The following is a 22,916-nucleotide window of genomic DNA, read 5'->3' as shown; positions in this document are numbered from 1 at the left end:
TGAACACCCTTGGGGACAGGGAGGTGTCCAGACAGAGTAGGGTTATATGAACACCCTTGGGGACAGGGAGGTGTCCAGACAGAGTAGGGTTATATGAACACCCTTGGGGACAGGGAGGTGTCCAGACAGAGTAGGGTTATATGAACACCCTTGGGGACAGGGAGGTGTCCAGACAGAGTAGGGTTATATGAACACCCTTGGGGACAGGGAGGTGTCCAGACAGAGTAGGGTTATATGAACACCCTTGGGGACAGGGAGGTGTCCAGACAGAGTAGGGTTATATGAACACCCTTGGGGACAGGGAGGTGTCCAGACAGAGTAGGGTTATATGAACACCCTTGGGGACAGGGAGGTGTCTATACAGTGTAGGGTTATATGAACACCCTTGGGGACAGGGAGGTGTCCAGACAGAGTAGGGTTATATGAACACCCTTGGGGACAGGGAGGTGTTCAGACAGAGTAGGGTTATATGAACACCCTTGGGGACAGGGAGGTGTCCAGACAGTGTAGGGTTATATGAACACCCTTGGGGACAGGGAGGTGTCCAGACAGAGTAGGGTTATATGAACACCCTTGGGGACAGGGAGGTGTCCAGACAGAGTAGGGTTATATGAACACCCTTGGGGACAGGGAGGTGTCCAGACAGAGTAGGGTTATATGAACACCCTAGGGGACAGGGAGGTGTCCAGACAGAGTAGGGGTTATATGAACACCCTTGGGGACAGGGAGGTGTCCAGACAGAGTAGGGTTATATGAACACCCTTGGGGACAGGGAGGTGTCCAGACAGAGTAGGGTTATATGAACACCCTTGGGGACAGGGAGGTGTCCAGACAGAGTAGGGTTATATGAACACCCTTGGGGACAGGGAGGTGTCCAGACAGAGTAGGGTTATATGAACACCCTTGGGGACAGGGAGGTGTCCAGACAGAGTAGGGTTATATGAACACCCTAGGGGACAGGGAGGTGTCCAGACAGAGTAGGGTTATATGAACACCCTTGGGGACAGGGAGGTGTCCAGACAGAGTAGGGTTATATGAACACCCTAGGGGACAGGGAGGTGTCCAGACAGAGTAGGGTTATATGAACACCCTTGGGGACAGGGAGGTGTCCAGACAGAGTAGGGTTATATGAACACCCTTGGGGACAGGGAGGTGTCCAGACAGAGAAGGGTTATATGAACACCCTTGGGGACAGGGAGGTGTCCAGACAGAGTAGGGTTATATGAACACCCTTGGGGACAGGGAGGTGTCCAGACAGAGTAGGGTTATATGAACACCCTTGGGGACAGGGAGGTGTCTATACAGAGTAGGGTTGCACAATAACTAGTAACTTCGACAGAATTCTCAGAAATCCTGGTTGGATAACTCCCGGAATGAGAAGGGACTAAGCAGGAAATCTAATCAGCATTTCTGAAAAATCTGGGGAAAGTTACTTTAGGGTTATTAGCATAAAGACAGACAACAACAACAACAACAACAACAACAACAAACAACAACAACAAACCAGCTGGTGAATTTGACCATTTAATTATAGACAACATTTTTCCGTCATTCTTTTTCTGTACATTAGTAATTTACAGATCATCAGTTAGTAATCCTCAGTTTCCACATAGCGTCATTCTCTAGTTTAGCTTTTTGTTTCTCGTATCACCTGCCGTCCTACATACAAAATATAACTTTTTAAAAGCCTCAGGAGTTTGCCATACATGACTTTCAAAAACCATTCAACAAATATATAATTCACAATACTTTCTCATTATTTACAAAACAAACAGCATTGCTGCTAAAATTATACATATTAACAAACTACTTCCTCAAGTATCTACAAAGAAGCTTTACAAAGAAAGAATAGAGAGAGAAAATAGAGTTAGAGAGAGAAGAGAGATAAAACAGAGAAAGAGTAATTTGAGGCTTGGAGGCCATAATAGGACTATGCCTTCAGAAGGTATTCACACCCCTTGACTATGCCTTCAGAAGGTATTCACACCCCTTGACTGTGCCTTCAGAAGGTATTCACACCCCTTGACTATGCCTTCAGAAGGTATTCACACCCCTTGACTATGCCTTCAGAAGGTATTCACACCCCTTGACTGTGCCTTCAGAAGGTATTCACACCCCTTGACTGTGCCTTCAGAAGGTATTCACACCCCTTGACTATGCCTTCAGAAGGTATTCACACTCCTTGACTATGCCTTCAGAAGGTATTCACACCCCTTGACTGTGCCTTCAGAAGGTATTCACACCCCTTGACTATGCCTTCAGAAGGTATTCACACCCCTTGACTATGCCTTCAGAAGGTATTCACACCCCTTGACTATGCCTTCAGAAGGTATTCACACCCCTTGACTGTGCCTTCAGAAGGTATCTAATTTACATAAGTACTCACACCCCTGTATATATAATATAGAAACTGAATTTATAGAAACTCATTGAATAACACATCAATAAATGGCAAAACAGAGTCCAAAAATAATTAATAAGGAATAAGGTTTTGAAGTGTCTGTCCTGTATCTAGGAGATATAAGAAAAACTCTGGAAATATCTATCAATATATATCTATATATATCTACAGTACCAGTCAAAAGTTTGGACCTAGTCATTCAAGGGTTTTTCTTTATTTTTACTATTTTCTACATTGTAGAATAATAGTGAAGACATCAAAACTATGAAATAACACATATGGAATCATGTAGTAACCAAAAAAAGTGTTAAACAAATCAAAATATATTTTATATTTGAGATTCTTCAAAGTAGCCACCATTTGCCTTAATGACAGCTTTGCACACTCTTGGCATTCTCTCAACCAGCTTCATGAGGTAAACATCTGGAATACATTTCAATTAAGAGGTGTGCCTTGTTAAAATTTAATTTTCTGAATTTCTTTCCTTCTTAATGCGTTTGAGCCAATCTGCTGCAGAGGATAAGTTCATTAGAGTTACCAGCCTCAGAAATCGGCAATTAACTGCACCTCAGATTGCAGCCCAAATAAATGCTTCACAGAGTTCAAGTAAGACACATCTCAACATCAACTGTTCAGAGGAGACTGCGTGAATCAGGCCTTCATGGTTGAATTGCTGCAAAGAAACCACTACTAAAGGACACCAATAAGAAGAAGAGACTTGCTTGGGCCAAGAAACACAAGCAATGGACATTAGACCGGTGGAAATCTGTCCTTTGGTCTGATGAGTCCAAATTTGAGATTTGTGGTTCAAACCGCAGTGTCTTTGTGAGACGCAGAGTAGGTGAACGGATGATCTCCGCATGTGGGGTTCCCACCGTGAAGCATGGAGGAGGTGGTGTTATGGTGTAGGGGTGCTTTGCTGGTGACACTGTCTGTGATTTATTTTGAATTCAAGGCCCACTTAACCAGCATGGCTACCACAGCATTCTGCAGCGATACGCCATCCCATCTGGTTTGGACTTAGTGGGACTATCATTTGTTATTCAATAGGACAATGACCCAACACACCTCCAGGCTGTGTAAGGGCTATTTGACCAAGAAGGAGAGTGATGGAGTGCTGCATCAGATGACCTGGCCTCCACAATCCCCCGACCTCAACCCAATTGAGATGGTTTGGGATGAGTCGGACCGCAGAGTGAAGGAAAAGCAGCCAACAAGTGCTCAGCATATGTGGGAACTCCTTCAAGACTGTTGGAAAAGCATTCCAGGTGACTACCGCACGAAGCTGGTTGAGAGAATGCCGAGAGTGTGCAAAGCTGTCATCAAGGCAAAGGGTGGCTCTTTGAAGAATCTCAAATATAAAATATATTTTGATTTGTTTAACACTTTTTTGGTTACTACATGATTCCATATGTGTTATTTCATAGTTTTGATTTCTTCACTATTATTCTACAATGTAGAAAATAGTACAAATAAATGAGTAGGTGTGTACAAACTTTTGACTGACACTATATATATATATATATATATACACACACACATATACATATATATATATATACACACATATATACACATACTATATATATACATATACATATATATACACATACATATATATGTATGTACATACATACATACATACATACATACATACATACATACATATGTGTATATATATATAGACCAATATTTAACCCCTTTTTTTGGGGCACAAAACTAATACCATACTTTTTTGAAAACGGTAACGGTTACCTTCAGACGAGTCCCGTGACACTTGTGGGGGTCGTAGAGCAAAACGGAGGACACCATCGTGTTCATGAGTGATCGTTTCATAAAGTGGTCATATAAGTTTCTAGGCCAAACTGTTCGGACGCTACAGACATTTTCGTGAGAATAACGGTTTTCAGGATGTCTCCTGTTTGTAGCAGGCTGCTATAGGCGGATGTGGTGGATTGAGACGCAGCCCAAAAACATATCTCTAGCTTAAACAGACAGATGTTTATATTATGTTAATTAGATTGAAGCACGGGTGCGTCAATCGACTTAAGGATTAAGTTAGATGGGGAGCAGCGGTGAACAGCAATCTTCAAGTCTTTCCACAGATGTTCAAATGACAGGGCTTTGGCTGGGTCACTCAATGACTTTTACATTGTTGTTCTGAAGCCATTTCAGCATTGCTTTGGCTGTATGCTTGGGGTCATTGTTCTGTTGGAATATAAATCTTCTCCCCAGTCTACGGTCGTTTGCACTCTGAAGCAGGTTCTCATCAAGGATTTGCCTGTATTTGGCTCCATTCACCGTTCCCTCTATCCTTACCAGTCTCCTAGTCCCTGCTGCTGAAAAGCATCCCCACAGCATGCTGCTGCCATCATGCTTCACTGTAGGGATGTTGTTAGACGGGTGATGAGCTGTGCCTCGGTTTCTCCACATAGTGCTTTGCATTCAGGCCAAAGAGTTACATTTTTGTCTCATCAGACCACATAATCTTTTGCCTTATGCTCAGAGTCTTTCACATGCCTTTTTGCAAACTCCAGGCGTTCTGTCATGTGCCTTTTTCTCAGGAGTGGCTTCCCGTCTGGCCACTCTCCCATAAAGCCCGGATTGGTGAAGTGCTGTAGAGACTGTTGTCCTTCTGGCAGTTTCTCCCATCTCAGCCATGGAACTCTGTAGTTCTGTCAAGAGTGGCCATCAGGTTCTTGGTCACCTCCCTGACCAAGGTCCTTCTTGCCGGTTGCTCAGTTTGGCCGGGCGGCCAGCTCTAGGAAGAGTCTTGGTGGTTCCAAACTTCTTCCATTTCCTAATGATGGAGGCCACTGTGTTCTTGGAAACTTTCAACACTCTAGAAATTGTTTTATACCCGTCCCCAGATATACGCCTCATCACAATTCTATCTCAGAGATCTATGGACAGTTCCTTGGACTTCATGGTATAGTTTCTGCTCTGACATACACTGTCAACTGTGGGACCTTATATAGACATGTGTGTTTCTTTCTAAATCATGTCCAAACAATTGAATTGGCCACAGGTGGACTCCAATCAAGTTGTAGTGATGTCTCAAAGATGATCAAAGGAATTTGGATGCACCTGAGCTCAATTTGGAGTGGCATAGCAAAGGGTGTGAATACTTATGTAAATTAGATACTACTGTATTTTATTTTCAATACATTTGCAAACATTTCTAAAAACATGTTTTCAATTTGTCTTTATGGGGTATTGTGTTTAGATGGGTGAGAAAACAAATCAATGTAAACCATTTTAGATTCAGGCTGTAACACAACAAAATGTGGAATAAGTCAAGGGGTATGAATACTTTCTGAAGGCACTGTATGTTTCAGGGGGTTGTTGTGTATCTCTGTTAACTGAGACCAGCTCCTTGGGGTTTGTGTGATGGCACGAACAGACAGAATAGGAGAGGTTTGGTCGCCTGTTGGACAGATTTTAAGAGGTGTCACCAGGCAAGGAGCATCATGCTGTAATGAGGAGGAGGGGAGCTCTGCTGCCACCCCAGGTAGAGGGCAGGATATTGGGGACTGAGGAGGAGAGGAGAGGAGGAGAGCTCTGCTGCCACCCCAGGTAGAGGGCAGGATATTGGGGACTGAGGAGGAGAGGAGAGGAGGAGAGCTCTGCTGCCACCCCAGGTAGAGGGCAGGATATTGGGCACTGAGGAGGAGAGGAGAGGAGGAGGCTCTGCTGCCACCCCAGGTAGAGGGCGGATATTGGGGACTGAGGAGGGAGAGAGGAGGAGAGCTCTGCGCACCCCAGTAGAGGGCAGGATATTGGGGACTGAGGAGGAGAGGAGAGGAGGAGAGCTCTGCTGCCACCCCAGGTAGAGGGCAGGATATTGGGGACTGAGGAGGAGAGGAGAGGAGGAGAGCTCTGCTGCCACCCCAGGTAGAGGGCAGGATATTGGGGACTGAGGAGGAGAGGAGAGGAGGAGAGCTCTGCTGCCACCCCAGGTAGAGGGCAAGGTACTAGGGGCTCGCATGAAGCAGGAATATGGTGTGATGTTATGTCCCAAAACTAGCTGGACCCCCTGCCTGCTTCTCTATATGTGGTGGGATTTACTGTAAGAAGCTTCGGTCTACAGGTCACAGAGACACTCATCCCATAATAGAGGTTGCCTTTGACAACAGTCTACATTCATTTACAGAGAACAATCTTCCCCTTTGTGTGATTTTACTAAACGTAATAACATCCTGTCTGTCCCAGCGAGATATAGAAGGAGAGCAGCTGCTGTGAAGATGGGAGGAGAACAGAGGAAGCTTACAACCCTAACCCTAACCCTTCACAATCCCTCCCAAGTCCTACCTCTCCCTAACCCAATCCCTCCCAAGTCCTACCTCTCCCTAACCCAATCCCTCCCAAGTCCTACCGCTCCCTAACCCAATCCCTCCCAAGTCCTACCTCTCCCTAACCCAATCCCTCCCAAGTCCTACCTCTCCCTAACCCAATCCCTCCCAAGTCCTACCTCTCCCTAACCCAATCCCTCCCAAGTCCTACCTCTCCCTAACCCAATCCCTCCCAAGTCCTACCTCTCCCTAACCCAATCCCTGCCAAGTCCTACCTCTCCCTAACCCAATCCCTGCCAAGTCCTACCTCTCCCTAACCCAATCCCTCCCAAGTCCTACCTCTCCCTAACCCAATCCCTGCCAAGTCCTACCTCTCCCTAACAATCCCTCCCAAGTCCTACCTCTCCCTAACCCAATCCCTCCCAGGTCCTACCTCTCCCTAACCCAATCCCTGCCAAGTCCTACCTCTCCCTAACCCAATCCCTCCCAAGTCCTACCTCTCCCTAACCCAATCCCTCCCAAGTCCTACCGCTCCCTAACAATCCCTCCCAAGTCCTACCTCTCCCTGACCCAATCCCTCCCAGGTCCTACCTCTCCCTAACCCAATCCCTGCCAAGTCCTACCTCTCCCTAACCCAATCCCTCCCAAGTCCTACCTCTCCCTAACCCAATCCCTCCCAAGTCCTACCGCTCCCTAACAATCCCTCCCAGGTCCTACCTCTCCCTAACCCAATCCCTGCCAAGTCCTACCTCTCCCTAACCCAATCCCTCCCAAGTCCTACCTCTCCCTAACCCAATCCCTGCCAATGTATTGTCCCTATAGATAGTCCTTCAGGAGACCAGCCCGGTGGGGTTGGAGGTTATTACTAGGTTGAAGTTACCCAGGTTAGGACAACAGGATTCTAATATCCCATAACTCTTGGCATAAATGTGGAACAATTCTAAACAATGGGACCAGCATTGCGATCGAAAATGACTGAGTTTATGTTCTTCAATCTAGGAGCGGTGGAGACCAGAGGAGGCTTCCAGAGGAGGCTACACAGGGAGGCGCTGTCTTGTTTGAGGTTGGGATGGAGGCTGTTAAGAGTGTTAGATGCTAGGAAGCCAGAGGAGGCTTCCAGAGGAGGCTACACAGGGAGGCGCTGTCTTGTTTAAAGCTTTGTTATAGCCTCAAACAGGAGATCTCTGTTAGGAGGGAGATCCTCAGAGAGACATGTAAACTACACAACCTGAATGGCTAACAGAGGAGAGGCAGAGAGCAGTGAGCTGGGGGTGGAGAGGGGTAGAGCGGGGTGGAGGAGGGGAGACAGGGGTAGAGGGGGAGGCAGGGGTAGAGGGGGAGGCAGGGGTAGAGAGGGGAGGAGAGGGGGGAGACAGGGGGTAGAGGGGGAGGAGGGGGAGGCAGGGGGTAGAGGGGGAGGCAGGGGGTAGAGGGGGAGGCAGGGGGTAGAGAGGGGGTGGAGGGGAGACAGGGGGTAGAGAGGGGTGGAGGAGGGGAGACAGGGGGTAGAGGGGGAGGAGAGGAGGGAGACAGGGGGTAGAGGGTAGAGGGGAGGCAGGGGGTAGAGAGGAGAGAGGAGGCAGGGGGTAGAGGGGGTGGAGAGGGGAGGCAGGGGGTAGAGGGGGGTGGAGAGGGGAGGCAGGGGGTAGAGGGGGTGGAGGGGGAGGCAGGGGTAGAGGGGGGTGGAGGGGGAGGCAGGGGGTAGAGGGGGTGGAGAGGAGGGAGGCAGGGGGAGGGGGGAGGAGAGGGAGGCAGGGGGTAGAGGGGGAGGCAGGGGGTAGAGAGGGAGGAGAGGGGAGGCAGGGGGGAGAGGGGGTGGAGAGGGGAGGCAGGGGGTAGAGGGGGTGGAGGGGGAGGCAGGGGGTAGAGGGGGTGGAGGGGGAGGCAGGGGGTAGAGGGGGAGGCAGGGGTAGAGAGGGGTGGAGGGGGGAGGCAGGGGGTAGAGAGGGGTGGAGGAGGGGAGACAGGGGGTAGAGGGGGTGGAGAGGGGAGGCAGGGGGTAGAGGGGGTGGAGGGGGAGGCAGGGGGTAGAGAGGGGGGTGGAGGGGGTGAGGGACAGGGGGTAGAGGGGTGAGGGGAGACAGGGGGTAGAGGGGGTGGAGGGGAGACAGGGGTAGAGGGGGTGGAGAGGGGAGACAGGGGGTAGAGGGGGAGGAGGGGGAGACAGGGGGTAGAGGGGGTGGAGAGGGGAGACAGGGGGTAGAGGGGGTGGAGAGGGGAGACAGGGGGTAGAGGGGGTGGAGAGGGGAGACAGGGGGTAGAGGGGGGTGGAGAGGGGAGACAGGGGGTAGAGGGGGGTGGAGAGGGGAGACAGGGGTAGAGGGGGGTGGAGAGGGAGACAGGGGGAGAGAGGGAGGCAGGGGGTAGAGAGGGGGGAGAGGGAGACAGGGGGTAGAGGGGGGAGGAGGCAGGGGGGAGAAGGGGGTAGAGAGGGGAGGAGAGGGAGACAGGGGGTAGAGAGGGGAGGCAGGGGTAGAGGGGGAGGAGAGGGGAGACAGGGGGTAGAGGGGTGGAGAGGGGAGACAGGGGGTAGAGAGGGAGGAGAGGGGAGACAGGGGGTAGGGGGTGGAGAAGGGAGGCAGGGGTAGAGGGGGAGGAGAGAAGGAGCAGGGGTAGAGGGGGTGGAGGGGGAGGCAGGGGTAGAGGGGGTGGAGAGGGGAGACAGGGGGTAGAGAGGGAGGAGAGGGAGACAGGGGGTAGAGGGGGTGGAGAGGGGAGACAGGGGTAGAGGGAGGCAGGGGGTAGAGAGGGAGGAGAGGGGGGAGACAGGGGTAGAGAGGTGGAGGAGGGGACAGGGGTAGAGGGGGTGGAGGAGGGGAGACAGGGGGTAGAGGGGGTGGAGGAGGGAGACAGGGGGTAGAGAGGGGTGGAGGGGGAGACAGGGGGTAGAGAGGGGAGGAGAGGAGGGAGGCAGGGGGTAGAGGGGTAGACAGGGGAGGCAGGGGGTAGAGGGGGTAGGAGGAGGGGAGACAGGGGGTAGAGGGGGGTGGAGGAGGGGACAGGGGGTAGAGGGGGAGGCAGGGGGTAGAGAGGGAGGAGAGGAGGGGAGACAGGGGTAGAGGGGTAGACAGGGAGGCAGGGGGTAGGGGGGTGGAGGAGGGAGACAGGGGGTAGAGGGGGTGGAGGAGGGGAGACAGGGGGTAGAGGGGGAGACAGGGGGTAGAGAGGGGAGGAGAGGAGGGGAGACAGGGGGGAAGTGGGGTGGAGGAGGGGAGACAGGGGGTAGAGGGGTAGACAGGGGAGGCAGGGGGTAGAGAGTGGAGGCAGGGGGTAGAGGGGGTGGAGAGGAGTGGAGTGGAGTGGGAGGAGTGGAGGGAGGAGAGAGAGGAGAGGAGAGGAGAGGAGAGGAGAGGAGAGGAGAGGAGAGAGAGGAGAGGAGAGGAGAGGAGAGGAGAGAGAGGAGAGGAGAGGAGAGGAGAGGAGAGGAGAGAGAGGAGAGAGAGGAGAGGAGAGGAGGAGAGGAGAGGAGAGGAGAGGGGAACGAACAGGAATGAACCAGAGCAGCAGTGTGGTCTTGACATGCATGGTGTTAAGGTGTGAGAGATTCTAATAGGAGACTGTTAGCAGCACCAGTTACACCCGGCTGGACACCAGACAGACAGATAGATAGATCTCTACTCTAGCAGCTATGAAGCCATGGTTCCTCTCTTCTCCTGACGACGAGGTGTCCCAGGTGTCAGTTGGGAAGCCTGTAAGGTGTGACTGTCCAATAGATGCTCCTGCCCTCTCCCCACTAACCCCTCCCTCCCTCCCTCCCTCCCTCCCTCCAGTTCGGGGTTATAGTCTCTTGGGCGGGGGCACGGGCAGGCAGGGGGTGTGGTCAGATACAGGTGGAGGGCTGTGCGGAAGGTTGTTGCTTCCTGTTCCTCAGACCACCTGACTTCTCCTTGTAACCAAGACACATCTGCTGGGACACATCCACCAGGGCCGAGGCCACCGTTAGCCCTACACAGAGACAGAGACAGGAAGGGCTGTATTAGTAACAGGAAGTGATGTATAACTAACAGGATATGGTGTAACCAAGACACATCTGCTGGGACACGTCTAGGGCATTGGCCACCATTAGACCTACAGACAGACAGGATCAACAGGTTAGACAGGATCAACAGGTTAGTAACATATCTATTAGGTACAGGCCCCCATATTAGACCTACAGACAGACAGGATCAACAGGTTAGTAACATATCTATTAGGTACAGGCCCCCATATTAGACCTACAGACAGACAGGATCAACAGGTTAGTAACATATCTATTAGGTACAGGCCCCCATATTAGACCTACAGACAGACAGGATCAACAGGTTAGTAACATATCTATTAGGGTACAGGCCCCCATATTAGACCTACAGACAGACAGGATCAACAGGTTAGTAACATATCTATTAGAGTACAGGCCCCCATATTAGACCTACAGACAGACAGGATCAACAGGTTAGTAACATATCTATTAGGGTACAGGCCCCCATATTAGACCTACAGACAGACAGGATCAACAGGTTAGTAACATATCTATTAGGTACAGGCCCCCATATTAGACCTACAGACAGACAGGATCAACAGGTTAGTAACATATCTATTAGGTACAGGCCCCCATATTAGACCTACAGACAGACAGGATCAACAGGTTAGTAACATATCTATTAGGTACAGGCCCCCATATTAGACCTACAGACAGACAGGATCAACAGGTTAGTAACATATCTATTAGGTACAGGCCCCATATTAGACCTACAGACAGACAGGATCAACAGGTTAGTAACATATCTATTAGGTACAGGCCCCCATATTAGACCTACAGACAGACAGGATCAACAGGTTAGTAACATATCTATTAGGGTACAGGCCCCCATATTAGACCTACAGACAGACAGGATCAACAGGTTAGTAACATATCTATTAGGGTACAGGCCCCCATATTAGACCTACAGACAGACAGGATCAACAGGTTAGTAACATATCTATTAGAGTACAGGCCCCCATATTAGACCTACAGACAGACAGGATCAACAGGTTAGTAACATATCTATTAGGGTACAGGCCCCCATATTAGACCTACAGACAGACAGGATCAACAGGTTAGTAACATATCTATTAGAGTACAGGCCCCCATATTAGACCTACAGACAGACAGGATCAACAGGTTAGTAACATATCTATTAGGGTACAGGCCCCCATATTAGACCTACAGACAGACAGGATCAACAGGTTAGTAACATATCTATTAGGTACAGGCCCCCATATTAGACCTACAGACAGACAGGATCAACAGGTTAGTAACATATCTATTAGGGTACAGGCCCCCATATTAGACCTACAGACAGACAGGATCAACAGGTTAGTAACATATCTATTAGGTACAGGCCCCCATATTAGACCTACAGACAGACAGGATCAACAGGTTAGTAACATATCTATTAGAGTACAGGCCCCCATATTAGACCTACAGACAGACAGGATCAACAGGTTAGTAACATATCAATTAGGGTACAGGCCCCATATTAGACCTACAGACAGACAGGATCAACAGGTTAGTAACATATCTATTAGAGTACAGGCCCCCATATTAGACCTACAGACAGACAGGATCAACAGGTTAGTAACATATCTATTAGGTACAGGCCCCCATATTAGACCTACAGACAGACAGGATCAACAGGTTAGTAACATATCTATTAGGTACAGGCCCCCATATTAGACCTACAGACAGACAGGATCAACAGGTTAGTAACATATCTATTAGAGTACAGGCCCCCATATTAGACCTACAGACAGACAGACAACAAATGATGTATTAGCAACAGGAAGTGATGTATTAGGACAACTATGTTCATCACTAACCAAACTGGGCCTTAGGATACAGTGGTGGCTGGTGGCACTTTAATTCAGAAGACGGTAGCCATTGCAGAATTTAACAAGTAGGATTAGTGTTGCACTGTATACCGAAACTCGATACTTAAACATGATAAATGGTTCGGGACTAGAATTTCTGTTACTTTCGGTACTTCTGTCAAATGTGTCTCACGTCAGTATACTGATTGAGAGAGGATCAAGACTGTCTGTCATCGCAGCCTTCTCTTGCCTGCTTCACTAACTGCTGTCGAGGAACCACTGCACTGGTGGTCTGGGCTGCATCATGTTCGGCTGCACAGAAGTTAACAGAACAGCAGCTGAGCTTATCTGTCTTGATCAAGTGGCATTCTGGGACTTTGGCTGATACAGCTTTATCCTTTCAAAATGGACACATACAGTGGCTTGCGAAAGTATTCATCCTCCTTGGCATTTTTCCTATTTTGTTGCCTTACAACCTGGAATTAAAATTGATTTTTGGGGGGTTTGTATAATTTGATTTACACAACATGCCTACCACATTGAAAATGCAAAATATTTTTTCATGTGAAACAAACAAGAAATAAGACAAAAAAACAGAAAACTTGAGCGTGCATAACTATTCACCCCCCCCCAAAGTCAATATTTTGTAGAGCCACCTTTTGCAGCAATTACAGCTGCAAGTCTCTTGGGGTATGTCTCTATAAGCTTGGCACATCTAGCCACTGGGATTTTTGCCCATTCTTCAAGGCAAAACTGCTCCAGCTCCTTCAAGTTGGATGGGTTCCACTGGTGTACAGCAATCTTTAAATCATACCACAGATTCTCAATTGGATTGAGGTCTGGGCTTTGACTAGGCCATTCCAAGACATTTAAATGTTTCCCCTTAAACCACTCGAGTGTTGCTTTAGCAGTATGCTTAGGGTCATTGTCCTGCTGGAAGGTGAACCTCTGTCCCAGTCTCAAATCTCTAGAAGACTGAAACAGGTTTCCCTCAAGAATTTCCCTGTTTTTAGCGACATCCAGCATTCCTTCAATTCTGACCAGTTTCCCAGTCACTGCCGATGAAAAACATCCCACAGCATGATGCTGCCACCACCATGCTTCACTGTGGGGATGGTGTTCTAGGGGTGATGAGAGGTGTTGGGTTTGCGCCAGACATAGCATTTTCCTTGATGGCCAAAAAGCTCAATTTTAGTCTCATCTGACCAGAGTACCTTCTTCCAAATGTTTGGGGAGTCTCCCACATGCCTTTTGGCAAACACCAAACGTGTTTGCTTATTTCTTTCATGAAGCAATGGCTTTTTTTCTGGCCACTCTTCCGTAAAACCCAGCTCTGTGGAGTGTACGGCTTAAAGTGGTCCTATGGACAGATACTCCAATCTCCGCTGTGGAGCTCTGCAGCTCCTTCAGGGTTATCTTTGGTCTCTTTGTTGCCTCTCTGATTAATGCCCTCCTTGCCTGGTCCGTGAGTTTTGGTGGGCGGCCCTCTCTTGGCAGGATTGTTGTGGTGCCATATTCTTTCAATTTTTTAATAATGGATTTAATGGTGCTCCGTGTGATGTTCAAAGTTTCAGATATTTTTCTATAACCCAACCCTGATCTGTACTTCTCCACAACTTTGTCCCTGACCTGTTTGGAGAGCTCCTTGGTCTTCATGGTGCCACTTGCTTGGTGGTGCCCCTTGCTTAGTGGTGTTGCAGACGCTGGGGCCTTTCAGAACAGGTGTATGTATACTGAGCTCATGTGACAGATCATGTGACACAAATTGCACACAGGTGGACTTTATTTAACTAATTATGTGACTTCTGAAGGTAATTAGTTGCACCAGATGTTATTTAGGGGCTTCATAGCAAAGGGGGTGAATACATATGCACACACCACTTTTCCATTATTTAACTTTTAGAATTTTTTGAAACAAATTATTTTTTCCTTTCACTTCACCTATTTGGACTATTTTGTGTATGTCCATTATATGAAATCCAAATAAAATCCATATAAATTACAGGTTGTAATGCAACAAAATAGGAAAAACTCCAAGGGGGATGAATACTTTTGCAAGGCACTGTAGGCCTTCAGCTTTTGGTATCGTGATGGTATAGAGTATCGTGATGGTATAGAGTATCGTGATGGTTTAGAGTATCGTGATGGAATAAAGTATCATGATGGTATCGAGTATCGTGATGGTTTAGAGCATCTTGATGGTATCGAGTATCGTGATGGAATAAAGTATCGTGATGGTTTAGAGTATCGTGATGGAATGAAGTATCGTGATGGTATAGAGTATCGTGATGGTTTAGAGTATCTTGATGGAATAGACTATCTTGATGGTATCGAGTATCGTGATGGTATCGAGTATCGTGATGGTATAGAGTATCGTGACGGTATAGAGTATTGTGATGGTTTAGAGTATTGTGATGGTATCGAGTATCGTGATGGTATAGAGTATCGTGATGGTATAGAGTATCGTGATGGTATAGAGTATCGTGATGGTATCGAGTATCGTGATGGTATAGAGTATCGTGATGGTATAGAGTATCGTGATGGTATAGAGTATCGTGATGGTATCGAGTATTGTGATGGTATCCAGTATCGTGATGGTATAGAGTATCGTGATGGTTTAGAGTATCGTGATGGTTTAGAGTATCGTGATGGTATCGAGTATCGTGATGGTATCGAGTATCGTGATGGTATCGAGTATCGTGATGGTATAGAGTATCGTGATGGTATCGAGTATCGTGATGGTATAGAGTATCGTGATACTAAACCTGGTATCGGTATTGAAGTCAAAATTCTGGTATCATGACAACACTAAGTAGGATATAAAGCATTACATTATTAATTAATTAAAGCCGCTGGGCTCTGGGCTGGACTCATTAAATACAGTTAGGATGAATTAAAGCCTCTGGGCTCTGGGCTGGACTCATTAAATACAGTTAGGATGAATTAAAGCCTCTGGGCTCTGGGCTGGACTCATTAAATACAGTTAGGATGAATTAAAGCCTCTGGGCTCTGGGCTGGACTCATTAAATACAGTTAGGATGAATTAAAGCCTCTGGGCTCTGGGCTGGACTCATTAAATACAGTTAGGATGATTTAAATATATGAATGTCTGCAGTTAGGATGAATTAAATACATGATTTTCTGCAGTTAGGATGAATTAAATACACTAATGTCTGCAGTTAGGATTAATTAAATACATGAATGTCTGTGGAGTGGTTGAAAAACAAGTTTTAATGACTCCAACCTAAGTGTATGTAAACTTCCGACTTCAACTGTATCTACATACATACAGTTGAAGTCGGAAGTTTACATACACTTAGATTGGAGTCATTAAAACTTGTTTTTCAACCTCTCCACAAATATCTTGTTAACAAACTATAGTTTTGGCAAGTCGGTTAGGACGTCTACATTGTGCATGACAAGTAATTTTTACAACAAGAGTTTACAGACAGATTATTTCACTTATAATTCAAGTTTACATACACTAAGTTGACTGTGCCTTTAAACAGCTTGGAAAATTCCAGAAAATGATGTCATGGCTTTAGAAGCTTCTGATAGGCTAATTGACATCATTTGAGTCAATTGGAGGTGTATCTGTCGATGTATTTCAAGGCCTACCTTCAAACTCAGTGACTCTTTGCTTGACATCATGGGAAAATCAAAAGAAATCAGCCAAGACCTCAGAAAAAAAATTGTAGACCTCCACAAGTCTGGTTCATCCTTCTGGGAGCAATTTCCAAACGCCTGAAGGTACCAGGTTCATCTGTACAAACAATAGTACGCAAGTATAAACACCATGGGACCACGCAGCCGTCATACTTCTCAGGAAGGAGACGCGTTCTGTTCTGTCTCCTAGAGATGAACGTACTTTGGTGCGAAAAGTGCAAATCAATCCCAGAACAACAGCAAAGGACCTTGTGAAGATGCTGGAGGAAACAGGTACAAAAGTATCTATATCCACAGTAAAACGAGTCCTATATCGACATAACCTGAAAGGCCGCTCAGCAAGGAAGAAGCCACTGCTCCAAAAACGCCATAAAAAAGCCAGACTACAGTTTGCAACTGCACATGGGGACAAAGATCGTACTTTTATGAAAAATGTCCTCTGGTCTGATGAAACAAAAATCAGACGGCCATAATGACCATCGTTATGTTTGGAGGAAAAAGGGGTTGGCTTGCAAGACGAAGAACACCATCCCTACCGTGAACCACGGGGGTGGCAGCATCATGCTGTGGGGGTGCTTTGCTGCAGGAGGGACTGGTGCACTTCACAAAATAGATGGCATCATGAGGAAGGAAAATTATGTGGATATATTGAAGCAACATCTCAAGACATCAGTCAGGAAGTTAAAGCTTGGTCGCAAATGGGTCTTCCAAATGGACAACGACCCCAAGCATACTTCCAAAGTTGTGGCAAAATGGCTTAAGGACAACAAAGTCAAGGTATTGGAGTGGCCATCGCAAAGCCCTGACCTCAATCCTATAGAAAATGTGTGGGCAGAACTGGAAAAGCGTGTGCGAGCAAGGAGGCCTACAAACCTGACTCAGTTACACCAGCTCTGTCAGGAGGAATGGGCCAAAATTCACCCAACTTGTGGAAGCTTGTGGAAGGCTACCCGAAACATTTGACCCAAGTTAAACAATTTAAAGGCAATGCTACCTAATTCTAATTGAGTGTATGTAAACTTCTGACCCACTGGGAATGTGATGAAAGAAATAAAAGCTGAAATAAATCATTCTCTCTCCTATTATTCTGACATTTCACATTCTTAAAATAAAGTGGTGATCCTAACTGACCTAAGACAGGGAATTTTTACTAGGATTAAATGTCAGGAATTGTGAAAAACTGAGTTTAAACGTATTTGGCTAAGGTGTATGTAAACTTCCGACTTCAACTGTATATTTATATATATAAATATATATGATTATATTGCAAACTTAGCATGACAAATGCTGACACTACACATCCAAGTATATATCTGACCAAATTATGAAAGACAAGGAATTGTAATTTTGAATTCCGTAAAGTCAGTGTGGAAGAGGTGAAAAAATGTATTGTTGTCTATTAACAATGACAAGCCACCGGGGTCTGATAAACTTGGATGGAAAATGATGTTGCCACTCCTATTTGCCATAACTTCAATTTAAGCCTACTAGAAAAGTGACTAAACTGCTTGGAGTAACCCTGGATTGTAAACTGTCATGGTCAAAACATATTGATACAACAGTAGCTAAGATGGGGAGAAGTCTGTCCATAATAAAGCGCTATCCTGCCTTCTTAACAACACTATCAACAAGGCAGGTCCTACATGCTTCTAGTTTTGTCGCACGGTTAGTATTAATGGCTTTTAGATGTACACAGAGAGCTAATATTAATAAATGCATGTCAATCTATGGGAGGAGCACAGTACTACATAGAGCCATGACTACATGGAACTCTATTCCACATCAGGAAACTGATGCAAGCAGTAAAATTAGATTTAAAAAACAGATAAAAATACACCTTATGGAACAGCGGGGACTGTGAAGAGACACAAACACATGCATACAAACACATGATAACATACGCACTATAAACACACGTACACATGGATTCTGTGTTGTAGATATGTGGTAGTAGAGTAGAGGCCTGAGGGAACACACTTAGTGTGTTGTAAAATCTATTGTGAATGTATTGTAATGTTTTTAAAATGGTATAAACTGCTTTCATTTTGCTGGACCCTAGGAAAAGTAGACAGGGGAGAGACTGGGGAGAGACTGGGGGAGACAGACGGGGGGAGACAAACGGGGGGAGACAAACGGGGGGAGACAGACAAGGGGGAGATAGGGTGGAGACTGGGGGAAGACAGACGGGGGGAGACAGACAGGGGGAGACAGACAGGGGGGAGACAGACGGGGGGAGACAGGCGGGGGGAGACAGACGGGGGGAGACAGACGGGGGAGACAGACGGGGGGAGACAGGCGGGGGGAGACAGACTGGGGGAGACAGACGGGGGGAGACAGACTGGGGGGGAGACAGACGGGGGGAGACAGACGGGGAGACAGACGGGGGGAGACAGACGGGGGGAGACAGACTGGGGGAGACAGACTGGGGGAGACAGACAGCGGGAAGACAGACTGGGGGGAGACAGACGGGGGGAGACAGACGGGGGGAGACAGACGGGGGGAGACAGACGGGGGGGGAGACAGACTGGGGGGGAGACAGACGGGGGGGAGACAGACTGGGGGGAGTCAGGGGGAAGATTCGGGGAAGACACCTCTGGGAGCTCCAGATGCACAGTTTGGTTACAACAGAGACAATGTAATTAATGAAAGCCTGGAGTATACTGACAGACAGATAGAGAGACAGGCTATGTGCACACTGCCCACAATATGAGGTGGAAACTGAGCTGCACTTCCTAACCTCCTGACAAATGTATGACCATATTAGAGACACATATTTCCCTCAGATTACACAGATCCACAAAGAATTTGAAAACAAAACCAATTTGGATAAACTCCCTTATCTACTGGGTGAAAAACCACAGTGTGCCATCACAGCAGCAAGATTTGTGACCTGTTGCCACAAGAAAAGGGCAACCAGTGAAGAACAAACACCATTGTAAATACAACCCATATTTATGTTTATTTATTTTCCCATTTGTACTTTAACTATTTGCACATCATTACAACACTGTATATAGACATAATATGACATTTGAAATGTCTTTATTCTTTTGGAACTTCTGAGTGTAATGTTTACTGTTAATATTTATTGTTTATTTCACTTTGTTAATCTATTTCCCTTGCTTTGGCAATGCAGACATACGTTTCCCATGCCAATAAAGCCCTTACATTGAATTGAATTGACAGAGAGAGAGAGAGAGAAAGAGAGAGAGAGAGAAACAAAAACATGGACAGAAGGAGGATAAAGAGAGAGACCTTACCAGACTGACCGGGCGGGGGGATGCCCCCGGTGCCTCTGGGTAAACGGACAAAGATGGAGAGGACAGCAGCCTTGTTCCCAAAACACGGCTCCAGGGCGATGGGCTTGGGGACTGTCTGGACAGGAGAGAGATACATAGAGATATTAGAGCATGGTGTGAATTACGGGTGAGTGAGGAGACGTTAGCTCCCCTAAATACAACAATATTAATGGTTAAAATAATGCTAATGGAAAGGATAAAGCTGTATCAGCCAAAGTCCCAGAATGCCACTTGATCAAGACAGATAAGCTCAGCTGCTGTTCTGTTAACTTCTGTGCAGCCGAACATGATGCAGCCCAGACCACCAGTGCAGTGGTTCCTCGACAGCAGTTAGTGAAGCAGGCAAGAGAAGGCTGCGATGACAGACAGTCTTGATCCTCTCTCAATCAGTATACGACGTGAGACACATTTGACAGAAGTACCGAAAGTAACAGAAATTCTAGTCCCGAACCATTTATCATGTTTAAGTATCGAGTTTCGGTATACAGTGCAACACTAATCCTACTTGTTAAATTCTGCAATGGCTACCGTCTTCTGAATTAAAGTGCCACCAGCCACCACTGTATCCTAAGGCCCAGTTTGGTTAGTGATAAACATAGTTGTCCTAATACATCACTTCCTGTTGCTAATACATCATTTGTTGTCTGTCTGTCTGTAGGTCTAATATGGGGGCCTGTACTCTAATAGATATGTTACTAACCTGTTGATCCTGTCTGTCTGTAGGTCTAATATGGGGGCCTGTACCCTAATAGATATGTTACTAACCTGTTGATCCTGTCTGTCTTTAGGTCTAATATGGGGGCCTGTACTCTAATAGAGATGTTACTAACCTGTTGATCCTGTCTGTCTGTAGGTCTAATATGGGGGCCTGTACTCTAATAGATATGTTACTAACCTGTTGATCCTGTCTGTCTGTAGGTCTAATATGGGGGCCTGTACCTAATAGATATGTTACTAACCTGTTGATCCTGTCTGTCTGTAGGTCTAATATGGGGGCCTGTACTCTAATAGATATGTTACTAACCTGTTGATCCTGTCTGTCTGTAGGTCTAATATGGGGCCTGTACCCTAATAGATATGTTACTAACCTGTTGATCCTGTCTGTCTGTAGGTCTAATATGGGGGCCTGTAACCTAATAGATATGTTACTAACCTGTTGATCCTGTCTGTCTGTAGGTCTAATATGGGGGCCTGTAACCTAATAGATATGTTACTAACCTGTTGATCCTGTCTGTCTGTATGTCTAATATGGGGGCCTGTACCCTAATAGATATGTTACTAACCTGTTGATCCTGTCTGTCTGTAGGTCTAATATGGGGGCCTGTACCCTAATAGATATGTTACTAACCTGTTGATCCTGTCTGTCTGTAGGTCTAATATGGGGGCCTGTACCCTAATAGATATGTTACTAACCTGTTGATCCTGTCTGTCTGTAGGTCTAATATGGGGGCCTGTACCCTAATAGATATGTTACTAACCTGTTGATCATGTCTGTCTGTAGGTCTAATATGGGGGCCTGTACTCTAATAGATATGTTACTAACCTGTTGATCCTGTCTGTCTGTAGGTCTAATATGGGGGCCTGTACCCTAATAGATATGTTACTAACCTGTTGATCCTGTCTGTCTGTAGGTCTAATATGTGGGCCTGTACCCTAATAGATATGTTACTAACCTGTTGATCCTGTCTGTCTGTAGGTCTAATATGGGGGCCTGTACCCTAATAGATATGTTACTAACCTGTTGATCCTGTCTGTCTGTAGGTCTAATATGGGGGCCTGTACCCTAATAGATATGTTACTAACCTGTTGATCCTGTCTGTCTGTAGGTCTAATATGGGGGCCTGTACCCTAATAGATATGTTACTAACCTGTTGATCCTGTCTGTCTGTAGGTCTAATATGGGGGGCCTGTACCCTAATAGATATGTTACTAACCTGTTGATCCTGTCTGTCTGTAGGTCTAATATGGGGGCCTGTACCCTAATAGATATGTTACTAACCTGTTGATCCTGTCTGTCTGTAGGTCTAATATGGGGGCCTGTACCTAATAGATATGTTACTAACCTGTTGATCCTGTCTGTCTGTAGGTCTAATATGGGGGCCTGTACCCTAATAGATATGTTACTAACCTGTTGATCCTGTCTGTCTGTAGGTCTAATATGGGGGCCTGTACCCTAATAGATATGTTACTAACCTGTTGATCCTGTCTGTCTGTAGGTCTAATATGGGGGGCCTGTACCCTAATAGATATGTTACTAACCTGTTGATCCTGTCTGTCTGTAGGTCTAATATGGGGGGCCTGTACCTAATAGATATGTTACTAACCTGTTGATCCTGTCTGTCTGTAGGTCTAATATGGGGGCCTGTACCCTAATAGATATGTTACTAACCTGTTGATCCTGTCTGTCTGTAGGTCTAATATGGGGGCCTGTACCCTAATAGATATGTTACTAACCTGTTGATCCTGTCTGTCTGTAGGTCTAATATGGGGGCCTGTACCCTAACAGATATGTTACTAACCTGTTGATCCTGTCTGTCTGTAGGTCTAATATGGGGGCCTGTACCCTAATAGATATGTTACTAACCTGTTGATCCTGTCTGTCTGTAGGTCTAATATGGGGGCCTGTACCCTAATAGATATGTTACTAACCTGTTGATCCTGTCTGTCTGTAGGTCTAATATGGGGGCCTGTACCCTAATAGATATGTTACTAACCTGTTGATCCTGTCTGTCTGTAGGTCTAATATGGGGGCCTGTACCCTAATAGATATGTTACTAACCTGTTGATCCTGTCTGTCTGTAGGTCTAATATGGGGGCCTGTACCCTAATAGATATGTTACTAACCTGTTGATTCTGTCTGTCTGTAGGTCTAATATGGGGGCCTGTACCCTAATAGATATGTTACTAACCTGTTGATCCTGTCTGTCTGTAGGTCTAATATGGGGGCCTGTACCCTAATAGATATGTTACTAACCTGTTGATCCTGTCTGTCTGTAGGTCTAATATGGGGGCCTGTACCCTAATAGATATGTTACTAACCTGTTGATCCTGTCTGTTTGTAGGTCTAATATGGGGGCCTGTACCCTAATAGATATGTTACTAACCTGTTGATCCTGTCTGTCTGTAGGTCTAATATGGGGGCCTGTACCTAATAGATATGTTACTAACCTGTTGATCCTGTCTGTCTGTAGGTCTAATATGGGGGCCTGTACCCTAATAGATATGTTACTAACCTGTTGATCCTGTCTGTCTGTAGGTCTAATATGGGGCCTGTACCCTAATAGATATGTTACTAACCTGTTGATCCTGTCTGTCTGTGGGTCTAATATGGGGGCCTGTACCCTAATAGATATGTTACTAACCTGTTGATCCTGTCTGTCTGTAGGTCTAATATGGGGGCCTGTACCCTAATAGATATGTTACTAACCT

At 46.6% G+C, this 22,916-nt stretch overlaps 1 protein-coding gene across 1 annotated transcript in view; it reads right to left on the bottom strand.

Annotated features, from left to right (window-relative positions):
- Window positions 1-10,460: 10,460 nt before the first annotated feature.
- LOC121544205 (attractin-like) overlaps window positions 10,461-22,916 on the bottom strand; it is a 53,237-nt gene continuing 40,781 nt past the window's right edge. Inside the window, exons 4-5 of the mRNA XM_041854122.1 lie at window positions 19,449-19,563; window positions 10,461-10,638 (exon numbers count right to left, since the gene is read on the bottom strand). Coding sequence (XP_041710056.1) covers window positions 10,514-10,638; window positions 19,449-19,563 — 240 coding nt within the window. The 3' untranslated portion in view covers window positions 10,461-10,513. The remainder of the gene's footprint in view (window positions 10,639-19,448; window positions 19,564-22,916) is intronic.

The sequence above is a fragment of the Coregonus clupeaformis genome, chromosome 29, assembly GCF_020615455.1.
Source record: "Coregonus clupeaformis isolate EN_2021a chromosome 29, ASM2061545v1, whole genome shotgun sequence".
Lineage (NCBI taxonomy): Eukaryota > Metazoa > Chordata > Actinopteri > Salmoniformes > Salmonidae > Coregonus > Coregonus clupeaformis.
Note: the sequence above shows the minus strand (reverse complement) of the source record. Positions and strands in the feature narration are given on the sequence as shown.